Genomic DNA, 25,290 nt, shown 5'->3' on the forward strand with positions numbered 1-25,290 from the left:
TAAGGCCTGAAAATTATATCTTTATGGTCAAATCTGAAAAACTACAACAAGTGTAACCACAGTGAGTGTGATGCCAAAACATGAGAATGAGAAGAGGAAGGAGGGATACAATCGTGCCATTATGTGACCCTGCAGCATTATGGGAGTGAGAAGAGGGAAAGACAGAGAGGAGGATGCAAATGAGCAAAGTGTAGAGAAGCAAAAAGGAGTGGTCAGTATGACCACACCAAGAGATGGTCATGGAAGGAAGCAAAGGTAGGAGGGCAAGGAAGAAAGGAAGGTAGGAAGTAAGGAGGGAGATGCTGGTGCTTTGCAGTCGCGATGAAGCTTCAGGTGTCGTGGAAATCCTTCAGCAGCGTGCGTCGCCTCTGCTCAGCAATGTGCATCTGATTCTCCAGATCCTGTAAAGAAAATACACAAAACAACAGTTATTGTTTGACAAATTCAAGGAAAAACTTTGTCAGAATAAAAAGTCAATTGTAATTCCTTGTCTTTCTCCTTTCCTAATGCTTTACTTTTAAAAGAAATTATTAAAAAAAAAAACTTTAGGAGACTGGACTTTTGATTAGCCTCCCCAGTAAGTCAAGAGCAGATTAAACAGCAAAATCATGTCCACAAAAAAGGCATGTGCAACATGTTTTGTTTTGTATTTTAAATCATCAACTAGTTCAGTGCTTGGCTTCCATGCTGGTACTTGCTTCCCCAAATTGGGGGTGTGCCAACCTGTATCTATTGTAGATAAAACACTGACTATCGATAAGGATCTCATACAACCCCACTTCAAGTAATCCAAACTATCCCCTTAATTCAATAGTTGATTTAGCTACGGTTTGTGTTGTTTTGTGTTTCACCATTTAGCTTCAATACTGTTACAAGTGTTTTCAAACTACAGCATGTTTGTAAAACAAGGCTAAGAGTCTACAGCTTATGTCAGCATGATCACAGTGAAGCAGGTATAATATTAACCATGATCATTGTCTTAGTTTAGCATGTTAGCATGCAAACATTTTCTAATTAGCACTAAGACACAAAGTATAGCTGAGGCTGATCAGAATGTCATTAGTTTTGCACGGCTTTAGTCATGAACCAAAGTACTGGACAAATTAAATGTTTGACCTGGTGCTAGATGAACAGTCAGGGATCAACAGAGGTTATTACAAATCATCCTGAGGGGGTACATGAATGTCTCAATCAATCAATTCAATGGCTCTCACCCCTCTGTCACTGGCGCTGAGCTCCCCCTCGCCTCCCACTACTCCTCTCTCATAGCTGTCGGCCCGCTCCACCTTCCACGACAGGTTTTCTATCTCTGCTTCCAGCTGGGCCTGCTGGTACTCAAACTGCAGAAGAGGACAGAGTAAAAGGTGAAAAATCAGGCAAAATGAATCACTTTCCCCTCCAACCAGAAAAACAAAGAAGATTAAAGACATAATTAACATTACTGGGTCAAGACTGAAATTAGGATGAGAACAGATGGAAGGAGGGTCAGGAAGAAACTAAGATCACCACAGATAAAGTCACTACATTACTTTATAATGTGTGTTCTGCAATGAAAGACAGATACAAAGACGTGTTTGTTTCTCACCAGTTTCTTGCGAGGGCCGGACTCCATGTAATAGGCGTAAGGGTACGTATACTGCAGCGTGTAGCGACACTGGAGACAAAAAGATAAAATACACTCATGATGTTGTACTGAGGAAAGTTTGGAAAATGTTCATACAAAATCAGACAGACATAAATTTAAAAAAGCACCTTGATAATTCATTGATATGATCCACCTCAATACAGATCTAATAGAGACTGAATTGATAACATTAGTGGTGCCTTCCATTAGTAGAAGTATATATGTCCTCATATTTTAAGTCATGACACATGCAAATTATATGGCAGATTTTCACTTTTGCAATCCTCCAGTATCTTTTCCCCCAGGATACTTTACAACATGAAGGAGGCATGACACAGTTACATAATCCTTTCCAATTATCTAAATTCCTTGAATACGTGCTGATGTAACATGTTGTAACTGTTATCTGTGTGAGTTGTGTATCTACATTGATGTGCTCTGACACTGCAGCTCGCTCTGTCTTTGCAGCTACAAGTTAGCCATCAGGCCTCACTGTTCTTGGTCGACTTTGACCATCCTGACCAATTGTCTCTCAGCAGCAGGTGATAGCTTGCGTTTTCCTCTTGATCGTGGCAGCAATGCAACTTTGCCATGCACTCTATACTTACAAACAGTTGATTTTGGGATCTGTAGCTACTTTGAAATGGCTTCAGGTGATTTTTCTGACTTGTTTAAGTCAATGATTCACTTTTTCAGATCTGTGCTGAGCTCCTTGGACTTTCCCATTGCTGTATTTGTGGGTGAGTCTAATGAGTGTATCAAATGGCTCAGAGGAATCATCATCTGTAGTCAATCATAATCTCTCACAAGAAACTAAAAGGCCACAGCATTTAGAAAATTTGATTAACACAACTTTTCCATCATTCGATCATAGAAAATTAAGCATTTTAGGAATCATTGGAAATTCAAAACTGCCATGATATATATGCTCTTTACAAGTGTATGTAAACTGTTGACCACAATCATAAATAGTGAATTTATAGTTCAATTATATATACAGTTTCCTGAATTAATCCTAAACAAAGATTTCATCATGTACTTCTGCATTTATCCAGTCATTTCTTCCTTCATATCATTAACTTGCTACCTGTTCAATGTGTTTTTAGAGTGACAGAACCTACTGGTGTGGACTACCATTTAAACCCTCAAGTTTGGCATTACAGGGGTTGCCATCTTGCCATATGCAGTGCCAACAAAAGTAGGGAGCTGGTGGGTGTTGTACATGGTGGACGTACCAGGACATGAGCAATGCCTTGCTTGACCAGTTGAACAGACAAGTCTGTTCAACAGGAAATAATGGCAGCCTGCCTGGTCATGATCTTTCTCATGAAATATGTTACTTAACTTGATTAACTTAACTTACTTAACTTAAAACTGATCTACATCTGTTCAACACTGTTTAGTTTGACAGTTTGATTGCAGTTTCTGAAGGCTCTATTGGAAACCAGAAACACAAGCCAACTGCTTCTGATCTTTCTAGTATTACAACCAAAAAGTACACTAAATATATTTCTGAGAACATTTAAGGCAAAGAAATAAACCATATAATAAAATAATATTGATCCATATTTAATCAAGACTGTCTGGTTTGACAGTTCAATCTGACCTATGTGAGCCCTGTGTGTTGCACTTGACAGACACACTGAGAATGACTTGTCAATAACACGATAACCTGCCCTAAAGTATACCCTGGTTTATAGTCAATTTTACTCTAAATGGGACCATAATTTACAAAACGAACATCACGCTGAATAGAAGACTTGAACTTAGTGATGGTGACTTGCTTTAGGAAATTTTTCCTGATGTCAGTACCTTGGCCAGTAGCTTTGCAGCGTTATGCAGGTACTGCCAATCGATCCAGGTTCCCAGGTTGTTCATCACCCTCTCCTGGATCTTCTCCTGGATTCTCTGGTACGTCTGAGCCTCCAACTGCAGAGACTTGTTGTGATTCTCCCACTGGTGGGATAAAAATTGGAGAAATACAATTGAAAAAAGAATGCAAGACAGAGCACATATTTCTTCTGTAGATCTGAAGCTATTGCGGACTGACTTGAACTTGGCTGTGTTGTAAATTGTTCTGGTTGAAAGCGTCTTCAAAAGTGTGCAGTGAGGTTTGTCCTGGCACTGGCTTTTCTGACACAAATAACCCTTAAAACCTTTATACAAAAGCAAAGGAGGAAATCTGTCAAGCATTACTTCTTGTCAAGTTTGAAAAATGAAATTATATTTCATTTGGTACTTAGTTTATATAAAGCAGAGTTTTGACACTTTGAATTCCACCCAGGCTCCAAAGATGTCTCTACCAGTCTTTGGGTAGAAAAGGAAACCAGAAAAATGACACAATCAGAGGCAGGAAGGGGTGTGTGTGTGTGTGTGTGTGTGTTTGTGTCCACAGGGAGGGAAAAAAACATGTCTACAAATGTTTTTACCCTTTACTTTTATCCAGAAGGGACCTTTGGTGACCATGTTTGCTCTTGATAAAGTTTTTTATTTTTTTTGAAGAATAATATAAAATATATTTAAATGGGGATCTAAAAGAACTCACCCTCTCAAAGTAGAAGAGGTATTTCTTGAGAGCCTCTCTGGCCTGAGCCTGCTGGCTCTGGTTGACTATATCAGGGTTTTCTTTGTAGCGGCTGCACTCATAGTATTCGCTGCCGTGAGTCTTCCAGTCACCAAGACACATCCAGCAGAAGTCTGTCAGGTGACACAAGACAAACATTCATGGACTCCACACTACATACATGTGACATATGTATACAAATTTTGTATCACATAAGAGCCTAAAGTCTCAGCTCAGTTCTTATATCTACAGCCAGTCTAAAATGACTGATATTGGCTGTGATTGGTAAGATGTCTTCCATTTCTCCAGCTGGCAGCTAATAACAATTTTGTTTATTCACATTCCTCATGTGATTGATGAAGGAGAAGCTGGTGATCTGTAGAGCACAATGGTGTACTAATGGACACAAAGCAAAAAACAATTCCAAAACTTTTACTCTAACCAAATATCAACTTTCAGTCATTCTTGTCTCATAATTGTGGCTGATGGCAACTTTTTGAGTCATGTCTTGTGCCACTAGGTGGATACAAAGTGCCTCACAGAACCGAGTTCATGCTTCACTGGATCATTCTGTGGATGACAAACTACGTACCGTGTTTGCACTTGGAGCATTGCTGAAACACACAAAGACACAGGAGGAAGTCAAATTAGTGAAGCAGAAACCTGACATAACAACATGGGAGCACACATTGACTTTGAATTAATCTGAGCAAATCAGCAGCTGAATGTTTTCATAAAAAACATTTAGCACTTGACTTAATACAACTGTTGTGTCACACATACAGCATCATGAAACTGTTAAAAATGTGACAAATGATGTATATATATACATGTAAAGGAGTGATTTAATCAAGGATAAAACTATTAAAGTTGAGGACTTAAGCTTTCAGAATCTGAACATATTTTTAGCATTTCCTGTGTTCTGGGAAAGAGTGATTTTCAGCTGTGACTCACCATGTGATTGCACCCTCCATTCTTCTCAATGCAGATATTGCACTTAGGACACTAGAAGAGAATCAGCAGGGTAAGTGACAAGTTACAAAACTGTATTACAGATCAGTAAAATCCATTTTTATGTTCTTAGACTGTGTCAGATTGTGTGTGGCCATGTTATTGTATAAAACTACAGTATGTGTACAAGTACATTGAAACACCGGTGCTTTAACATTGCATGTGTATATGTATAGATCTGTCATACATCTTTAGTGTGTGCGCTGATGTAGTTCGCCGTCTCCGAGTCATCTGCACATTTGGTCAGCCATTTTCGGATCGTTGCACAGTCTGTGGGTGCATGGTACATCTGACGGCATTTAAAACTGAGACAGAGAAAAAAAGAAAGAAACAATACACATAATCACAATTGTATTACTTACAAGAACGTAACATACAGCATTCATTATAAACTGACATTTAAAAAATTCTGTCTACAAAATTTGAGATCAGTCATTCTTGTCTCACATGGGAAATTTGGCTAGCAGCATGGAAAGAAAAGACACATGAAATAGATCCATCTGTCAGTACTGTATGGAATTTTTAATACTAGCATGGGATTTGTGAGACAACTATAAAAAATTCTAGACTGATTCTGACATTATATACAATAATATACAACACTTAAACAACACAGGTCACTTAAAAAAGCTTAGATAAATAAAATAACTTTATGTATAAAAAGCATTTATTTTAATTCAATCAAAAGAGCTTTTCTTGTACAACTTCATAGGATTTCATCTTAAAACTTGCAGTGTGGGAATTAAATAAATTAATTCTGATTAAGCTCATCACTGCCAGGTACATCTCTCTGTTTTTTCAGTATAACAAAGTTTTTAAATATGGTGTCAGTGGCGACATTACTGAGCTGGTCACAATGTGCTTCATGTCAACCAGCTTTGAGTGTTTATCCAGATTTGAAGTGGCAGTAACCCTAGCGGCGGAGTGGGCTACAGCACGGCAGAAAATTGTAGGCATACAATATAATAAAGCAGTTCTGCACTGCTAAGCTGGGAGAAAAAAAGACCTGGTTTTACTCTTTCTCCCAGTTTGTACAGTGTTCAGATTGTAACTTGCTCTTGGACTGAACAAAAAAGGCGATACAGGACAGAAAAATTCTGCCAAAAAGGAATCCGAAGAACTAGAAAACTGGTTTAGAGTAACAAATAGACATTCACAATCAGTGAGATAGTTGAATACAACTTTGCCACACAGCCAGCAGTGCGACAGTAGTGTGAATGTGTGTGTGTGTGTGTGTGTGTGTGTGTGTGTGTGTGTGTGTGTGTGTGTGTGTGTGTGTGTGTGTGTGCGCGTGTGTGTGTGCGCGTGTGTGTGTGCGCGCCCTACCAGAAGACTTCACTGCAGCGGCTACACTGCACCCTGCGTGCCCGGGGCTCCTGCACCTTGATGACAATGGGACAATCTGCACCTGGACACAACTGCAACTGGAAGTGACTCTGCGGGACAAAGAGAAAGCCGGAGATTAAGTAACACATACAGAATCATGATAATGAGCATAATGATAATTGCCCAGCCCTAGGTAAAACTTCCCGGAAATTGTCAGTTCCCTTGAATCAACTTTAGCAGTAAAGTCAGTTTTCTAAGGGGTCAGTTCACCGAAAAAAGGAGGCGAGTAGAATGATGAGAACTCGACATTGTGTTCTGTGGATTATCCGGACGTACAGGAACATTGAGCCTCATGCAAGAACATTTTCATATTCTTATCTGAAATTTCATACTAAGGGCTGGTGCAAATAAGCCACATCAGCTTCAGCAAATGCTTATAACTTCAGCTAACTTTGAAAAAGAGCTGCCTGTGCATGTCTGAATGAATGTGCATGAGACTTCTAAGTCAGAATAATTAATGCCTCAGTAATACCATATAAGGCTACAATTCCTGCCTCATATGTCATGAAGTACTCATTCATGAAAATGGCATCAAAGAGTAAAAAGGGGAACTCAATTAGTTAGGAGATTGAAGTCCTGCTTTCAGAAATCCATAAAAGATCATCTGTTATTTTTAACAGCATCAGAGGAATGAAGGCACCTGCTAAAGCCGAGGAACGGGAAAAAGAAGTGCTGTTAATGGCACAATGTTATGTTGGATTGTCACTGAAATGAAGAAGAAACAGCTCCATATAAAAGTGACCTTATGATGACTGCAATTAGAGGAGGGAGTTAAGGTGAGGACAGAGTAAGTGTCAATATGTGATGTTGCACTGGAATTATAATGATTATAAGAGAGGATGTTTGCCTGGATAGTGACTCCATAAATCTGCATAAGACGTACATCTAACATGCCTGACAGTAGGCAATAATCAACCTTAAATGATAGGCTTCATATGTAAGTGTAGAATTATATTATAATTTGAAATGCAGACAAATAGGATGATGTTGACATAATTATAAAGTATAATGGAATGTCAAACTCAAAATGTCTTTTAAACTAATGAACTATACAGTAACTAGTGTTTGTGCTTGGATAACAGCAGACTAATTGCATGTGACTCTAAGATGCGTAGTCGTAGCTTGTGTTTGTACCTCTGAGAAAATTCAAAATATGAGAAAATTCTCCTACAACCTGCTTAAGAACAAATGTGTTTGTATGAGTGGTTCTTTCTGGAAAGACATGTTACTGCTGAGTTTTTAAATGTAATTTTTCCAGCATACTGAGCACCACAAACCATTTCCATTCACCTCAGTTGTAGGCAGAAATCTCAAACACAGTCATCTGGGTGAATTAAACTGAAAATGTGTTTCTTTGCAATTTGGGTGAATGATCCTTTAAGAAAACACGACTGTCTAATTTGAGATCTCATCATTTGCATGAATATATTTAGAGTGAAATGCAGCTGGCGAGACTGACAGTGAAGAGAGTGATGAAACAGCGAGAGAGAGGAGTCAGATTAAACACGGTGTGAAGGAGATTCTGTGATTCATACACAAAGGCTCGCTGAGTTTTTCCTCGGTTTTTCATTCCCTTTCCAAATGCTTCTGACATCTCATTTGCTATACATGCAGAAATTGACGCAGTATCTGAGCAAACACACTCGGCACGCACACACACAGACACACCTCGACGTAGTCTCTGAAGAGGTAGCGTCTGTATTTGTCCTTCAGCTCCTCTGCTGGCAGCAGCGGCAGGACGAAGTCTTCTGGCATCTGCAGGGAACAGTCCTGAGCCATACACGAGATACCTGAAGACACACACAGACACACACAGATGTATTACAAAGAGTCCTGAATCATTGACAGACTACGGGAGAGAGAAGCAATATGTGCACACAGAGCCCTACATGGACTCCAACTGCTATTTGTGAGTTTCTTTACTAATCTACCAACAAACCACATTTTAGCTTCATCTGTGACTGAAGTTAAAAGTTCCTCTGTCGTTATGTGTTTGGTTTAAACGAGCTGGTTTCCAGTTACAGTGACCCAGAAACTGGACTGAGGTCATCCGTCATCATAAACGTGTCCTTCGTGCAGCTGATAGAGGCAAGCTTATCAGGCTCAGAAGGACTCTGTTAACATGGCAAACTTTATCAGGGAGACTGCTAGAAAGTTGCACAGGGACTCAACTGCATACAAATATGCTCACAGACACAAAGACATGTTTATTTTTGCCATTTACACAGATTTAACCCTACCCATAACCATAACCTAACCCTTACCTAAAAGGATAGTTCAGATTATTTTAGTAGTTTTTTTAGTAGACCAGTAAAATTACTAATTTCACCTTTAGAGTTTGGTTGGTTTGGAGACAGCAATATTTGGCTTATAGAACAGTGGCTTCCTGTCAGAAAAGGCTCTCTAATTGCAGGTAAACCAGTGAAAATATTCTTAATATAGTATACATTTAAACTGATATTTCTTTTTTTAGGTGGACCTTTTTCAAAGGTCAAATAATCCTAACTCCAACTGGGGACACAGCTTTTGTCCCCAACTGCACCAGCCGTCCTGAATTAACTGCTCTTGAGTCTGAAAGATGTTCCCTTAAATAGCTTAAGTGGTATACACACACACACAAATACAAAAGCACTTGTGCTCCCACACACTCACAACTAAAAGGACAGGGAGTCTGGTAAACTGTATGCACTTTACCACACACATACAGTGCACTGTACAAAAACTTATAACTGATCCGGTACACACCCACACACCCATCTGTGTTCCTGCTGACACAAGCACACTTTCTCTCTCAGATACACACACGCACGAATTATCATAAGTAGGAGCATGCCTGCCTGGTACATTTTACGCCAGATGGGAGTCATCAAAACCTCATATTACAACTCCCGTTTCTTCACTATTGGATTTTAAACATACACACAAATGCGAAAAAAAAAATGAACCTCTGCACAAACATCAACAGGGTGTCTACATATATCTGCGTGTTAAATTTACACCTTTTCAAGAAGTTTTAATGCCATTTTTAAAATGAATTCAAGGTAAATTTTGTTATAAAACTAAACATTGAATGTGGAAAATATAGATGTACTCTTCTTGGTAAATACATATTGTCATTTCAAAATTGTAAGTAAGGCAGAATGGCAAATATCTGGTTGAGTTAAAGAACATTTGTCCAAATATGTTTATTAATGTGAAATATTTAAAATGTATATTTGTCCAGGGCGGCTGTTTATCTCGGTTGGTGGAGCATCCGCCCCGTGTATGGAGGCTGTTGGTCCGCTGCAGCAGCCGCTGGTTCGACTCCTGCCTGTGGCACTTTGTGGTGTGTCATCCCCTCTCTTCACCCCCCCTTTCCTGTCTACTCTTCAGCTGTACTATCAAATAAAAACAAGAAAAGCCCCCCAAAAATTATGTATATTTGTCCTTAATGATATTAATTACTACAACTGTCCTACAGCTAGAGTAAAATGAGGCTATTATCAGGGTAGAATTCCCAATAAAAGTCATTTAGACCCCTGTGTAATTACTGTGGTTCTCTGATCTATACTTTATACATGGCTTTTAAATAAATATGTATGTCTCATGTCTCATTTAGCCTACAGTCTGTTTTAATACTGAATGAAGTCAACTTCCTCGTGTAGACCGAACAGATGATTGTCCAACTTTTTACAGCTCGTCACAATTTAAGACTATTAAATTTTATTTTTACATAAGTGTGAATTTAGCACATTTTAAGGCTTTTTAAGGATTTGTAAAAACCCTGATCCAGCCAAGATCTGTACAGTTTTCAGTCATTAATGAAATAGTACCGTTAAGTGACTAATGTGGCTTGCCTTGTAAAACTGAATACCAGTCTGCAGATCCTGCTGGTCTGGCAAGAAAATATACAGGCTAAAATAAACTTCCAAAAGGATCAGAGGCTCAAACTGTGTCGAAACCATAAGCAGACAAACGCACACAAAAATACAAGGACAGACGTACAGATACATCAACAGACACTTTGGAGCTCGCATCAAACAAAGTGTGACTCACCCACTCTAATACCAGCTTTGATGACTACACACTCTCTCTACTCACCCACTCCCATGCCATCTTTGACCAGTACAGTGCAGTGCTGCTCCCAGCATGCTTTGCAAAAGGAGTGCTGGCAGGGCAGTGCCAGCAGGGAGTCTCTCCTAACAACCTGTAGACACACACCACACTGGAGGGACTGAGGGGCCTGAAACACACAAACATGTTAATCATGAAGACACCATCAAACACAAACTGCACTGGAGAGCTTGTGGAGGAGCTCAATATACACACAAAACTTACAGATGCTTGTCATACGTAAAATATCAAAAGAGAATCAGTTTGTATGTAAATGACATCTGAAATATTTTATTATTACTAGTAGTATTTTGGAAAATTAAGAAATGTCACATAAAAGTAGGGGGAAAAATTAATCATCCACCTAAAACCCACAGAATTTTTGATAAAACAGGTCACTCAACTAATCTGAAGTTCAGTGTAAACAAAAAACCAAAAACACTTAAGTGCTGCAAGTGATTATTCTCAATACCAAATAATCTAATAGGTTATTTTTTCAATTGATCCAACTGAATACTAAAAGATTATAAATAATGATAAATTACTTAATCACATTACAACAGTTATGTATTGAAAATTACTTCTTTTGTCTGCTTATGCTGAAAACAATCCTGGAAGGTGCTAAATTCCAATGATGAGAAATTGAGAACAGCAGGTCCCATTTCAGAAGCTGTAACCAGGAAATGTCTGTCATATTATCCTAATAAATGACTTGAACGGCTGCTAAATTATTAATATGGCCATCTCTTCATTTTGTTGATCAATTATGCCACAACTTTTTTCACTAATAGTGGATTATCTGCAATATAGCAATAATGATGACTATCTGTTACTTTCAGAGCTGCAACAATTTGTCATTAGTTGATCAAAAGATAATTCATTGTGTCAGTAAATTGTCAAGCAAACATACTAAACATTTGCTGGTTCTAGCCTCATGCATGTGAGGATTTTCTGCTTTTCTTTGTCAGGTATGATAGTAAGAGTCTTGAAGAGTTTTGAACTGCTGGTTGGACAAAAGAATATGAAGTCACTTTGGGGTCAGGAAAATTGTTTGTTGTGAGTATTTTTACAGAATTTTGACATTTTAGGGACTAAACTATTAATTGTGAAAATAACTGGCAGATTAATTGATAATTATAATAATCGTTAGTCGCAACACTTGTTGCTTTGCTGTGAATATGGGGACAACAGTGAATTAGTAGCGACAAAAAACAATATATTAAATATATTGATTACAGGTTCACACTACTCATTTTACCCACAGTGAACAATGTCTTCAGGGATTTTACTGTTGTATTATTTCTTTTGCACCATATTTCTCTATGCATGTGTTCAGCCTGAAAGGTTACTCAAAGTAGTGTTCATACAAAGGAGTGACGAATGCCTAAGTAACTAAGTCAGGAACCAATAAAAACTTTTATAGCCTGGCCACAAGCTGAATGATATAAAAATATCCAAATAAATCAATTAACAAAGCATGTACAAAGTATTTGTGTGTAAGTCCACCAGTAGGCCTTCTTTTATCCTATGTGCCACCTTTGCCTTTATTGTTCTACCTTTATTCATTCAACTTTTTTGTTTGTTCTTTGCTGTGTGAGTACTTCGAGAGCAATGAAATTAAAAACAGAGTCTGATTCCTTGTATGTTTACACATATACAGTGGGTAAAGCTGATTCTGATCTGTTACTCACAGTGACTGATCTGCAGGTGCTGCTGGGCTGGACCAGAGCGTCCGACAACAGCAGAGATGAGTTGGACTTATATCTGTGGGGGACATGGACATAACCATGCGTCATATGAAGATGAGAGACAGAAAATCTGGCAATACAAAAATTATCACGATAGAGGAGTTATGATTTAATATATTGCAATACTGTAAGCCACCACCACACCACCATATACACTAAATCTGAGTTTAGAAAGTTTACTATTTTTTATGCAGTCAGAACTGTGAAGATAGATAACAACACTGCTATCCGGCAGTCAAGGGTTTAAACACAACACAAAATGAGCCACTGCCGCAAATCTTTGAATGTATCATATCACAACACATTCTTAATGAAAATCAGTGCAGCATCACAAAACATAATGTTACGTTACTAAAATAACATAACACATAAATAACACAATAACACATAAATAACTAAAATAAGAATATATATGGACTCAGAGTGTGAGAAAGTAGATGCAGAGGTAGAGAGAAAAATAAAACAAGCTAAACAGAGTGAGGAGGACGCACACAAGAAAATGAAGACACTAGGTAATCATGATAGCTTAACTGTTACTGATGTAAAAAGAGACAAAAGGGAGAGTGAGTTTAACAAGCAGAGAAAGGTAATGAAAGACATAAGAGAAACATACCTGTCCAGTATTTGTGTAACCTGCCAGTGAAAATGCACCAGGATCAGTTTTGCTACTGCTGGTAAAACCTGAGCGAGAAAGACAGAACAGAGACAGAGACAGCTGAAAAGTTGCTTCACTGATATTCAGTTCAAAGCAATGAAATGTTGCTTCAATGACTCGAGCAACTTGACTGTCTTTAAAGTCAGCTAATCTGTAATGGCAGATATCACTCATATCTCCAGTTTGTCTGTTTTTACAGTAATGGATAATAAGCTGATTACTGTTCCTGAGATGATCATGACCTGCTGAGCACACTGACCAAACAAGATTTCCTTAGTATTCATATTAGGGCTACAGAACAAGTAACTCAGATAAAAGACATACAACCAAATATGGAGAACACTTAAAACCCAGTAGACTGAAACAATGTATCCATGACAATTTCTAAGCAACTAAACACACAAAAAGTTTGCTACATACAGCTTATCAAATATAATAGTTTGCTTACTTTTCTCTGTTACTGTTTAAATTGAGTACCTTTTAGTTTACTGATCACTAGCAAGACAATAAGCTATTTGAAGGCATCACTTCAGATCATGATATCATTACATAATACTAAAACTAAAAGTTTCAGGAATTAATGAAACAAATAATAGGTAGCTTCATCTATAATAAAAATATATATTCAATACAAATAAGACACTGCTCCAAAACAAAAGGCTGCTCAGACTCCATTAACACCACTTGGTCTTAATGTTCATCCAAGAAAACTGAAATGTAGCCAGTCAGTGCTGATGACTCGATGTATTCTCTCAGCTGTGAATATTAAATGATGCAGGAAGATGTATAGCATTACTTTAATGTATCACCTTGCACTATGGGTCACACATCTATGGCTCATGTTGGTCCTTGAGGTTTGAAAAACCAGCAATTTAATGCATCAGATACAGAAAAATAGGCTGGGAAGTGCACCCTTCTTCATATTCTTCCATCAACACACAACTGCTCCTCTGGGAGCTGCTAACAGAAGACTGGAGTTGGTCCCAGGTGTGATTATGTGCAACTGTGAGTGTGAAATACAGTGTTACTGCAAGAGCATGCAAACTCAGCAAAGTTGGTAAACTGCTCATTATGAGGTATGGTAGGCCATATTCACGATAATATTCATGATCACTGTTAGTCAGCCATCTTCAGTCTCAGTAAAAGAACGCATTAATATTAATGTGTGCACTCAGAACAATGTCAACTGTCAGAGATTACAATTAGCCTGCTGTGAGAGTGAGAGTATACTCATTGCAACTATTTCAAGGCAAATCATTTTCATACAGCCACAACCACAACCAACAAAGCGCAGCTATGCACAGTATACATCGGGTGTAAATCTGCACATAGAATATACACAGGAAATTAGCAAAAAAGTTTGATGAAGCTCATAACACTCTTTCTGTGTATGGAGAAGAAATTGGTATTTTTTAAAGACCTTTCTTGTTTCCACATTACTGTATTTACCTTAATAAAAAATGCATTGGCAATTCTGGTAGTGACTATCAGGACAGCAAGCAGCCTTGTGTTACCTCAAACTCACTTGGTGAATGGCTTGAACGCTGTGACATACCTCTATTCAATACTAAAATTATTGTAGACAAAGTCAACCCTTACACACACACACTGACTGACAGATATGTAACAAGATATCTGGTTAACACCACACACCATTCATTGAAAAAAATAAATAATTTTCCCCCTCTATTTTGTCCTTCCATTCACATTAAAGCAGCCTTTGCTATTCAGAAACACTTCTGTGAACAAAGATTAAGCTTTCCCATACTAGTTGTGTACACCCTCAAACACAATTTGGGACAATATAGCAGAAATGTTATGAAGCCAACTTTCTGTCATCTTTATTTTTTCTGTGATCACTTATTCAAATGACTTTGCAAGCATGAAAGAGGGATTCGATTAACAGGTGGAGGAATTATTATTCTATTAGCAAAAGTGAGTGGTAATGAAATCACTACCTCATACACATGCAATCCTCTTCTGACAGCAGCAGAAAAATGCCAGTAACCTCAACTAAAAGGTGTGTTCAGCTTAACACAGCATCACTAAGTATGCAATACACAGCCAAAAGACTGTCTGAAATGATGCTGATTTGAACTCATGGTCATGTAAAGTGTACGCTGGTGGCTTGTAAGGTCTTTGCCCTTGTTCAGTGGTAATTTCAGATCCCACTTTAGTACAAAACTACGATGGGAATACTTCATATCATTCTCAGAATTATGAGCATCACACAACCGGGCTATAGACTAGGGTTGTTCAATTGGACACATATCTGTAATTGCTGAATCACTAAATTGGTTCTTTGAGCGATTTTTGGGGTCATTTTTGACTTTTTATTTTGCTAATTTAATGGTGTGCAGAGTGAGTGCCACTCTTTGAGCAGCACAGTGCACAGCCAGTCAGTTGAAAAATGAGTGCACTGAGCTGGTGGTGGAGTGACAATAACAATCATGGTTTTTGTGAGTTTTACATTATTTTTCTGTCAAGTTTGAATAAAGTGTTCTAAAATGAGTCAACAAGGAAATTAAGCTCATCTTAATATAGTAAAAGGGAGAAACTTGGATTCAGAAGGTATACAGTTGTGTCTTTCTGTTTAATAAGAAAAATAGGTGTAAGAATGTTTAATTTCTTGACACTCTGTTTGTTTTTTTTACTGGATGTAGCGAACTTACATGGCATACATGATGTAGCAAACATGCCGCTCACACACATCTCCCAGATGACACTTCAAAGGACAGGAGGAGGTGGGTGGGACAGGACGAATATATCGGTAATTGCCAGTTGCTGGGCTGACATTGGTTGGGTGGGAAATTTTAACATATGGCCCAACCCTACTACAGACTGGGTTGTCAAAAATATGGATACCACATGCTAAAAACATAACAATCTGTTAATTATACATTCGATAGTATCAAAAGTACCTAAGCTATTCCAAAAATGATTAAGTTCTCATTTAAGATCTCAGTTCAGTCTTTATCACCCTGCCTGACATTTGGCTTGCAGCAAAACCAGTGTTTAGTGACTTTTTCTGCACCAGCACTGATTAAAAAATGTCATCAAGGGAAGTTATTGACTATTATGTTTTTGTATCCAAATTCTGGTATTGTGACAACATTACTGCAGACACAAGCTCACCTTCAGTGCAGCAGCCACAGTGTTAACCTCCTCCGTCAGCACCCTCTGGCTCTCTTTGTAGGTCAGACAGGTGAACAGGTATTCCTCTGGGTCGAAGGAGTCAGCGCCCTGTTGCTCCACATCGCTGGCCACACCGTCATAGTAGCCTGCAATGTCACCCTGATCTTCCTCTTCTCCTCCATCGTCCTCATCCTCCTCTTCTTCAGAGTTCACCCCAAAGTCTTCCTCGTTACTGTCCGACGCCTGGCTGTTCATGTCCACAGACATCCAGTCGATTAAATCAATCACCCGGACAGGTAGACTGCCAGCCTACCTGTCGGATTCTAGTGGTCAGATTAGCTGAAATGGCTTGTTTGAATCGCCACCTCCTGGTATCTCCCCTCACCCCTTTCCACCTGCTTGTGTCACTGTTTAGAGACACCCTGCCTTCCTGTGTGTCTGAGGCGTGTAGAGACCGCACTCAGCAGCAGCGGAAGAAGCAGAAAAAGTCACACTCCCCGTCACTCATTTGGAAACCTGGCTTCAGGGCAATCTGACGAGAAGAAAAAATACTGAAGAGGAGGAGAGAGGAGAAAAGAATAAGGAGGGAAAAAATAGAGGAGTAATAGAGTTGAAAAGGACAAATGAATGAGAAGAGGAAGAAGAGAAAGAAAAGGGGAAAAGGAGAAAAAAACACATAAGTCAAAGTTGACAATAATTCCTGCTTATTTTTTTCTGAATTATGTGTAATATTTAAATAATACTCCTATCGAAATATGCAGTGTGCCTCCTGCAAGATTAGACTATATGTCTAGCTGATCCTGATTTTAAAAAAAATAAATAAATCTCGACATTTTGCTCATAATTTTATTTTCTATAGTCATCCAAACATACTCGAACTCAAGATTTGCACTAAATGCTGGCATTTCAGTTCAGAGCACTTGTTATCAGAAAAATAAGACCCAGCAAGGGCTGCAACAATCAGTTATTTTCATTGTGGATTATTCTGCCAAATCTTTCCTTGATTAATGAATTAATAATTTGGTCTACAGAATGTCAGAAAATACTGAAAAATGGCCATTACTATTTCCTAAAACCCAAGGTGACATGTCTTGTCTGACCAGCAGTCCAAAATCCACAGATATTCAGTTTAGTATCACATTAGACCAAGAGAAGCAGCAAACCATCACATTAAACTACTCTAAACACACATACACTAAAAACAATAGATGCCTTGGCATTTTTGCTAGTTGACTGATTATGATCATTAGCCTAGTACTGATTCTGTCACTCATTTAATCAATTAGTTGTTTCAGCTGCAAACTCAGTCTTGCATAGTCTCGAAAGTGATTGGTATAAAAAGGTGACACTGCTATCAAATGTTGTGGACACCAAAGAAACAGGTTTGTTTGTCATGATTAACTGTCAACATAATTAATTTATTTGACTTAAATTTCATTCCAGTTGTGGTGAGATAAGAGTGTAACCCTTGGGTGGCAGCAGGCAGCAGGCCTAACATTACACTGCATTTTCTTAATACGTTACATTATTAGTATATTAAACAAACATTTCAGTAATTAACAATGCTGACTGCCTTAGAATACAGTAGACTGTGCCTGACTCCACTAAACACATTTGGGAGCACCCTCAGTGAGATGTGTTATTAAAACACTTTTAGTTTAGTTTCATAGCTGCTGAACTTTAATATTCAGTTTTCCCTGTGGCATGTGGGTGAAAATGCTAGTTTGCTGACTAAAGCCACTCAGAACAGCAGAGCTGTTGGTTCATAGACTCCAGAGAGCCTTTGATGACAGATAAGATCTCCTCAGTATTTTGGACTCTAAATCCTTAAAACATATTTGATCTCATTATACCTATTTGATTTCGCAGAGCACGAACATATGTAGAAAACTATGCCTGGGTAGTGCTGTCACGATACTGGAATTTCTCATTGCGATACAATACCATGTAAAATATCAATATTCGATACCACGGGGGAAAAAATTGATTCGACATTGAGGGCATAAAATTTTAGATAAATATAACAAGACTATAACATGACAACAGATATAGTAAATAATATGTGAGGAGAGGATGACAGGACTGTGAGTAAGTGAGGGGAGGCAGAATTATTTGGCAACTGCACTCACTGTCCGTGAGAAAAGACAGCAAGTACAATGCAGCTGGTACCGCAGTATCAATACTTCAGTACCACTACGGTACTGAAAGCATTTTAAATGTTTTGTGTCAGTATGTATTGATGTTTTTGGCAACACTAGCTTGTGATGATTTAGATTTAGCACAACGGGGAACATTTATGCAAACAAGACGAGCTCCTGGCAAAGATATGCTTCTTGTTTTACAACCTGCCCCTACTTGACTAACAGTATTAAAATATTAAGCGATTAACTGATACTGAGCAGTGCTGATGTTTATTTAACTATTAATTTCATTTTCATTTATACTTCATTTTGTGTTCATTTCTGCAAATGGTTTGCAATATACAGGGTGTTCATAAAGTCTCTTTACAATTTAACAAATTTATTACAAAAGCAAATTAATAGACAAATCTGTGAAAATTACTACAAAATGAAAAGAAGATGGGCGGCACGGTGGTGCAGTGGTTAGCTCTGCCGCCTCACAGCAAGAGGGTCCTGAGTTCAATCCCCTGGGGAGTTTGCATGTTCTCCCCGTGTCTGCGTGGGTTCTCTCCGGGTTCTCCGGCTTCCTTCCACAGTCCAAAGACATGCATGCTAGGTTAATTGGTGAAATTGCCCGTAGGTGTGAATGTGAGTGTGAGTGGTTGTCTGTCTATATGTCAGCCCTGCAATGAACTGGTGACTTGTCCAGGGTGTACCCCGCCTCTCGCCCAATGTCAGCTGGGATAGGCTCCAACAGCCCGCGACCCTTACAGAATAAGCACTTACAGAAAATGAATGAATGAAAAGTAGATACTGAAGTTTTTTGCCTCATTTCATACACCTCTATATGGGCACCATTAGCTGCACAAAGCACATTAAGACAGTACTCGATTTCTTGCCATGTTCGCTGTAGCATAGCCTCATCAATGGTGGCAATGGCATCAGTGATCTTTTGCTTCATGTGTGAAGCATGAATGTGATTAAAAACTTTGATAACCACTGAGCACATAGAACAAATCCAATTAACATATCTCATCAATTGCTTTTGTAATAATTTTTTTAAATTGTAAAGAGACTTTGTGGACACTCTGTATATGTTAAATGATTTACCATGCAAAATAAAATATCTTCTTTAATAAAGTTATTTGGCTCAGAAAACAGCCCTCTGAGTACCTTTTGCATGGTCATATTGGTGCAAAATCAGGACACAGTCCAGATATCAGTATCAGATCTTTTCAGGAAGTTCTACAGCTTAAAATTAAATAAAAATATATTCTGCAGCAGGGCTGCACAAGCTACCAGCATCTTGTGTCTTAACTTTTGTATGTGTCTGTTTTATCTGCCATTTCCACTAGTCAGTTGACATTCATTGCAGATAATGTCAAATTCCATTAACCAGGTTGCCACAGACTGTTAATAAAGGAAGTGGCTCTTGAATTTGTTTTATTTACATGACAGTGTGGCCTGTTGAGAAACTATTTTCTGTACAGCCTAGAGGACAAACTAGCCATGATCTAAAGGCCATGGACTGGAACTTGAATTAGGTCCAAGGTCCCTGCTTCCCAGCCTGCACAGACCACAGCTACACCTATCCTATTCACCATTTGACTAGTTGCTTTTCTCTGCCATGAACAATTAGGAAAAAACAGCCTCCTTATTTCCACTTAATTCCTCTAGTTGCACCTCTTTCAGTGGCCCTACACCTGCTCCACGTCTGCCTCTAGCCTTGGATTGAACTTGACAAAGGCAGGATTTTAAAATCAGCTCTTGCTCACACAGTCCACTACAGTGTAGATCAGTTAAACACATGTGGGACACAAGGCATGGGTTAAGGCTTCGTGTCACGGTTTAGAGGATTAGCTGAAAATGCATTAGCTGTAGGGATGAGGGGAAACAGACAAACCATAACTGTGGTTAACTTGGTGACAAACCAGGCGGTAACACTGGACACAAAACGAGAAGCGAAAGCCGTCTCAGTTGGAATTAAAACCAAGATAACAGCAAACACACAAAAACAAACCTGCGTGAATGGAATCATGATAATAAAATAACAACACAGGGTTGACAAACATCTTCACGTGTGCTTTGTTTGTAAATGCATCACATAATATAAATATATGAAGAAAAGCAACTACTGCAAATCATGAAGCATAAGAAATATGTACAATGTTATTTAAATTAAAGAGCTATATAGTTCTGTACAGTGAGAATTTGGTGGAAGGTGGAAATTTGTACAGTCCTGCACAGTATTCTGAGGAGTGACACATATTTTTATCGAAGTTAGCCAGGCAGACTTCTCCTATGATGACTTCTAAATACTTGAAAATGTCAGTTAAAAATAACTACAGTACTGAACATCAACTATGCAACATGACATGGGATTTTACATACCTAAAACAGCTTGTGTGTTATTTCTTGCCTTGTTTTACCCTAACTTGACCCAGCCCTTTGGCAGAGCAATCAAATTCCTTTGCATGTATAAACTGCACAGTGAAAAGCCAGTTCCCAAGCATTGCTGTCCTGCACCAGTGTCAGGCCAAACTGCTTGTCCTTGACAGAATGGGTCTCCTCTTCCATTCACACTTTCATCCATGTCCATATTGTGATTTTTTTAAAGGGACAGTTCACCCAAAAATCAAAAGTAACATTTTTCCACTGGCCTGTAATGCTACTTTGCCATCTAGATTATTTGGTGAGTTTCCGAGCTTTTGAGATATCAGCTGTAGAGATATCTGCCTTCTTTAAAATATAATGAAACTTGATGCTACATTTGAAAAACTCAACAGCAGTGTCTTTGTCCAAAAATCATGATCCAGGGACTCAAGACAACCCACAGATCTTGTTGTGGGCAGTTTCAAGTAGGTAGTATTTGTTTTATACCAAACTACACCTGACAGTCTTATAAATGAGCAGAAGGAGGTGTGCATCTACTCATGGAGGAGAGGCTCATGCTCCTAGTAAAGGATATAAACATTAATGGTATCGTCCTTGGCTGAAGTGTAGGGTTAGCACCACTGAGCTAGCTAATGCAACAATTTGGTTGGTGGATGGGAGAGAGAGAAAATAGTTCCTACATGAAACTGCTCACAACAAGGTCTGAATTGTCTTGAATACCAAGTCATGATTTCAGGAGCACTGCTGTTGAGTTTTTCAAATGCATTTTTGGCGCTTTCAGCCCCACAAGCCAAGTGCCATCTAGTTCCATTAAGACATATTTTCGACTACGCAGTATGGCTCGACTCATCTTCTATTTCGTTTTTCCATCATTGTGCACACAAAAAAGAAGTACTCTTATAAGAGAGGATATAACGGAATGGTGTCCTTGATATGTCTGCAGTTTATCAATAGAATACAGCAGGGTTTTGCAGGCTGCCATTTTTGAGTGAATAAAAAAATTGTTTACTGATAATGATAGCTAGGCTATTTGAAATACCAGGTTTGTGCAGGACGTCCCATGTTGTGTGACCATTCAGTGCTCTGCTGTGTTTTCATAACAACGTTTAGTTTTAGTATCTGCTCAGCTCACTAAGAACCTTGATGGAGGTGATAGCAAAAAAGTAGCAGGTTCTATCTGTAATTAAAAAAACATAAAACAGCAAGTAACGTAACCGAAATAAAATAAAACTATGCATGCTGTGTTATACGTGAATTGTATGTAGTAGGAGTCTATAAATAAGTGTTTTGTGTCAGGCCATACCAGGAAATGCGGCTTTACATTTCGGATAAGGCCAACATCTCGACAACTGACAGCTCCAAAATTCTGTGACTCACACATAATGCAGATAAGAGTTAAAATACGTATTTTTGATTTGGGGAGTGAACTGCCTCTTTAATATGAATGGATAGCTTGTGTGTTCTTGCCAAATTATGTCTCCCCACCATTTCATACGGGTTTAATCATTCCACAGCTTTGAACTGGAAGGATACTTTGTAGATAATACAAACTTTGACACCGCGAAAGCACTAAAGTAGACGTATTATTTTCCACATATTATTTGTTTCCACTATGGTCAACACACATCGGATCAAAGCCGTTTGTTGGCACCGTGAGTGAAATGTGACATTGCAAATATACACCTGGATGGAAAACGAGGTTAGCCGGGAAAGCCAGCCAGCCAGCCAGCCAGCCAGCCGCGGTGCCAGCCCAGCGACAGACGAATGCACGCATTCCGCCCGGTCCAGGCTAAAAATAGGCTGCAAACTGGGTGACACACATCTTGCTAGGCTAATGTATCACAGCGACTCAGCACAGGTTTGATAACACGTCTTGGGGGATGGGAGCTAATAGGTTTGGGGAGAGATTAACCAACGTAAACAAAGCAAGATTATTGCTGAACATCGGCATCTTGCCCTGAATTGAGAGAAACTGAACTAAAAGCGGCAATGAAGTCAGATACATGGAGCGGCTGGCTAATTTACCGTTAGCCGGATTAGCTTCTCTGCTAGCGTGCGGGCAGTTATATTCAGCAGCGAAGTAACGGCATGTCAAACACACGGGTTTTACGACTTAAGCTGTTGAGTACTTTCACAACACACTTGAAAAAGTTTTCAAGAAAAAGTTAGTTTAGTCCTCTAACAAGAATTTACAACATAACAGCTAGCTAGGTTAGCCACCCCCTGATCGTTCCCTCCCGCTGTGTCTCCGCCTCTCCTCCACTCTAGACCGAGGATTGAGATGTAAACAAGGCCCTGTGGAGCTCGGGAGTAAACAGGCATAATAAAACAGCTACTACGTTAGTTTTCTCTGGTTAAAGTCGGTGGTATTTACCTGTCAGAGCAGCGTCGGCTCTGCTCCCGGTGACAGCCAGAAGTGGTTTTTGTGTGGGGAAACCCAAAGAGCGATTTACTCTCTGTTCGCTTGGCTGGTAGGCGGAAGATAGACGGTTACAGAGGTACTTATGTATGACGTCACGTCCGCGGTGCTCATGCCATCCTCCTCGCTCTCTCTCCTCTAAGAAAGATGCAGCAGTTTGACTTAAATGCATTAATGCTACTTCCCATTAGTACTTCAGCAATATTACAAGATGCAGCAACATTAAGGGGTTATGGTCAACAACCAGGATTAAGCTTTATGTAGTTGCAAACATACATAAGACTTGTAGCCTACTTTGAACGATGATGTGTGTCCGATAGTTTTTTTTTTTTTTTCTGAAAAAAATATATTTTCCCCATTACAATTCTTAAAAAAGGCACCTACTGCTTCTATCTCATTAAAATATACACCTTAAATATGAAAATTGTGTTGATTTCTAAAGTTTTCCTGCTGGAAAACAGCTGTTTCCTTCTTCACTGTAAAGTCAATTCTCAGTGTCACACGTGTGTGTTTTGCAAAGATTGTCTTCCAAACTACTTGTCATGTCATAAATCATAGTCGCAGGCCATCCCTCAAAATCTGATTTTTGATGAACAGATTTCCACTGTCAGCAGATGACTATAAAAAACAACCATTTAGTGTTTAACTGTGCTCGAAGTATAAATTAGTGGTTAACCGATGAGTTTTTCAATGGCTGGTGCTGATATTTAGAGTGCAATATATAACGCCAACACTAAAACAAAGAAAAGTCATTAAAATAATTTAATTGCACATCACAATTAAATTCACCATGTTGTTGTAGATGGAATTTAATGATATAGAAAAATACATTGGGTTATGCTGCAGATTTAGAAGGTGACTGGTATTTAAGGGTGAGAGGAGTACAGTATGTCAGAAGCAACATTCAACTGATTCAACTGCATTATTCTATACGTTCTTTATAACATAATATATATTTAACCCAGTGACGGTTTTAGATTAAACATGCAGTCATTTAGGATGGGCACATGTTAACATTTAGAAAAGACGATGGTAACTGAGGAAATTTAGGTAAATGTTTACAGCAGGATGCATGAGAGTTACAGTACAGTGCTCTACACTAACTTTTTCATCACCTTCCCAAATCTCACAAGGGAAAGCACTAACATCATTTCACAGCAGATGTGTCTGCCGACTTCTGTTGTTTATCAGCCTCGTCAGCACACCATCTCCTGATTATCTCAAATGCCAGATAACTGATCGATTAAACAGTCTAATATAAGTATACATCATTCTGCACCATGAAGGGGAAACATCTCAATGTAGGAACAAGAAGAAATACCATAATTTTGAGTAGATGGAGATTTTCAGGACTTAATGGCAATTCTTATTTGTGTAGCTTATATGTACACACATCTAGATGGCAAAAACAAGAAGGAGGGATGTTTGCAAACTCTCTTCTTCCCCAGTGTTGTTTCCCCATACTACACACACCCTGTCATCTTTCATCATTGTATGAATGTTGCAACAATATCATTGAAGGATACACCGAAAAAATGCCTTTAACTTACACATATTGAGGGCTGCAGAGGTTTTAGTCCCCCTGAAGTCTGTGCTTTTGGGTCATAAGGTCTGCAAGATACAAATTCAGTGTCAATGTTATAGAATAGTTATGTTTTGTCTAGCTGAACCATTTTGACAAGCTGATGACCTCCATGGCTCAGTTACACCATGTGTGTTTAGACTCTCTGCTAAACATCACAGATACATCATCAGCACAGTGCAATGACTGTTACTACTGAAAGACATTCACTTTATTAAAGCCTCATGCACTGTAACATCATTACCTGATATGTACCTAAACATGTCTGAACATTTTGTAGTTTAATCTGCAGGTCTAAACTGCCTCTGTGGTTACTTTCCTTGCTGTTTAGGTGACACATGTTGGACTGCAGGTGCTGCAGCTCTGCAACTGGATGGAAACTTGAAGTGCTTTAGCTGTGAAGGTATAGGACTGATAGCCTTTATAAACAATGCATTACCCTCTGCTGTGCTTCTCAGCAGCGCCTGAGAGTAGAACAGAGTTGAGCCCCTGGGGTTAATGCACTGGTAATTGGTTTCAAAGTGCTGAGGAGGAAGATGCATCAGCATCTACAGCAAAATG

General features: G+C 38.8%; 1 protein-coding gene across 2 annotated transcripts; it reads right to left on the reverse strand.

Annotated features, from left to right (window-relative positions):
• arih2 (ariadne homolog 2 (Drosophila)) lies at positions 1-23,246 on the reverse strand. Of its 2 annotated transcripts, none has more exons than XM_084721600.1 (15): positions 23,103-23,246; positions 16,215-16,765; positions 13,038-13,105; positions 12,368-12,440; positions 10,665-10,806; positions 8,253-8,374; positions 6,525-6,634; positions 5,386-5,503; positions 5,142-5,192; positions 4,780-4,801; positions 4,170-4,321; positions 3,437-3,580; positions 1,586-1,654; positions 1,215-1,340; positions 1-401 (listed from the first exon to the last, which is right to left on the reverse strand). In XM_084721600.1, exons 2-15 carry the CDS (start codon positions 16,479-16,481, stop codon positions 330-332), a joined length of 1,536 nt encoding a protein of 511 aa, XP_084577726.1. In that variant the 5' UTR covers positions 16,482-16,765; positions 23,103-23,246; the 3' UTR covers positions 1-329. The 2 variants fall into 2 exon arrangements, with proteins under 2 accessions (XP_084577726.1, XP_084577727.1); XM_084721601.1 differs by having other exon boundaries at positions 16,215-16,746; positions 23,103-23,213.
• Positions 23,247-25,290: the final 2,044 nt, after the last annotated feature.

Source organism: Lutjanus erythropterus, chromosome 6 (genome assembly GCF_056507025.1).
Source record: "Lutjanus erythropterus isolate fLutEry1 chromosome 6, fLutEry1.hap2, whole genome shotgun sequence".
Taxonomy (NCBI): domain Eukaryota; kingdom Metazoa; phylum Chordata; class Actinopteri; order Lutjaniformes; family Lutjanidae; genus Lutjanus; species Lutjanus erythropterus.

Bases quoted from the DNA above. Each gene is read 5' to 3' on its own strand.
- arih2 (XM_084721600.1), bottom strand. From the start codon at position 16,481: ATGTCTGTGGACATGAACAGCCAGGCGTCGGACAGTAACGAGGAAGAC. The intron at 12,441-13,037 runs GTATGTTTCTCT...TGTCCCCCACAG, and splicing joins GTTACACAAATACTGGACAG to ATATAAGTCCAACTCATCTC. The intron at 4,802-5,141 runs GTGAGTCACAGC...TGTGTGTTTCAG, and splicing joins ATGGAGGGTGCAATCACATG to CAATGCTCCAAGTGCAAACA.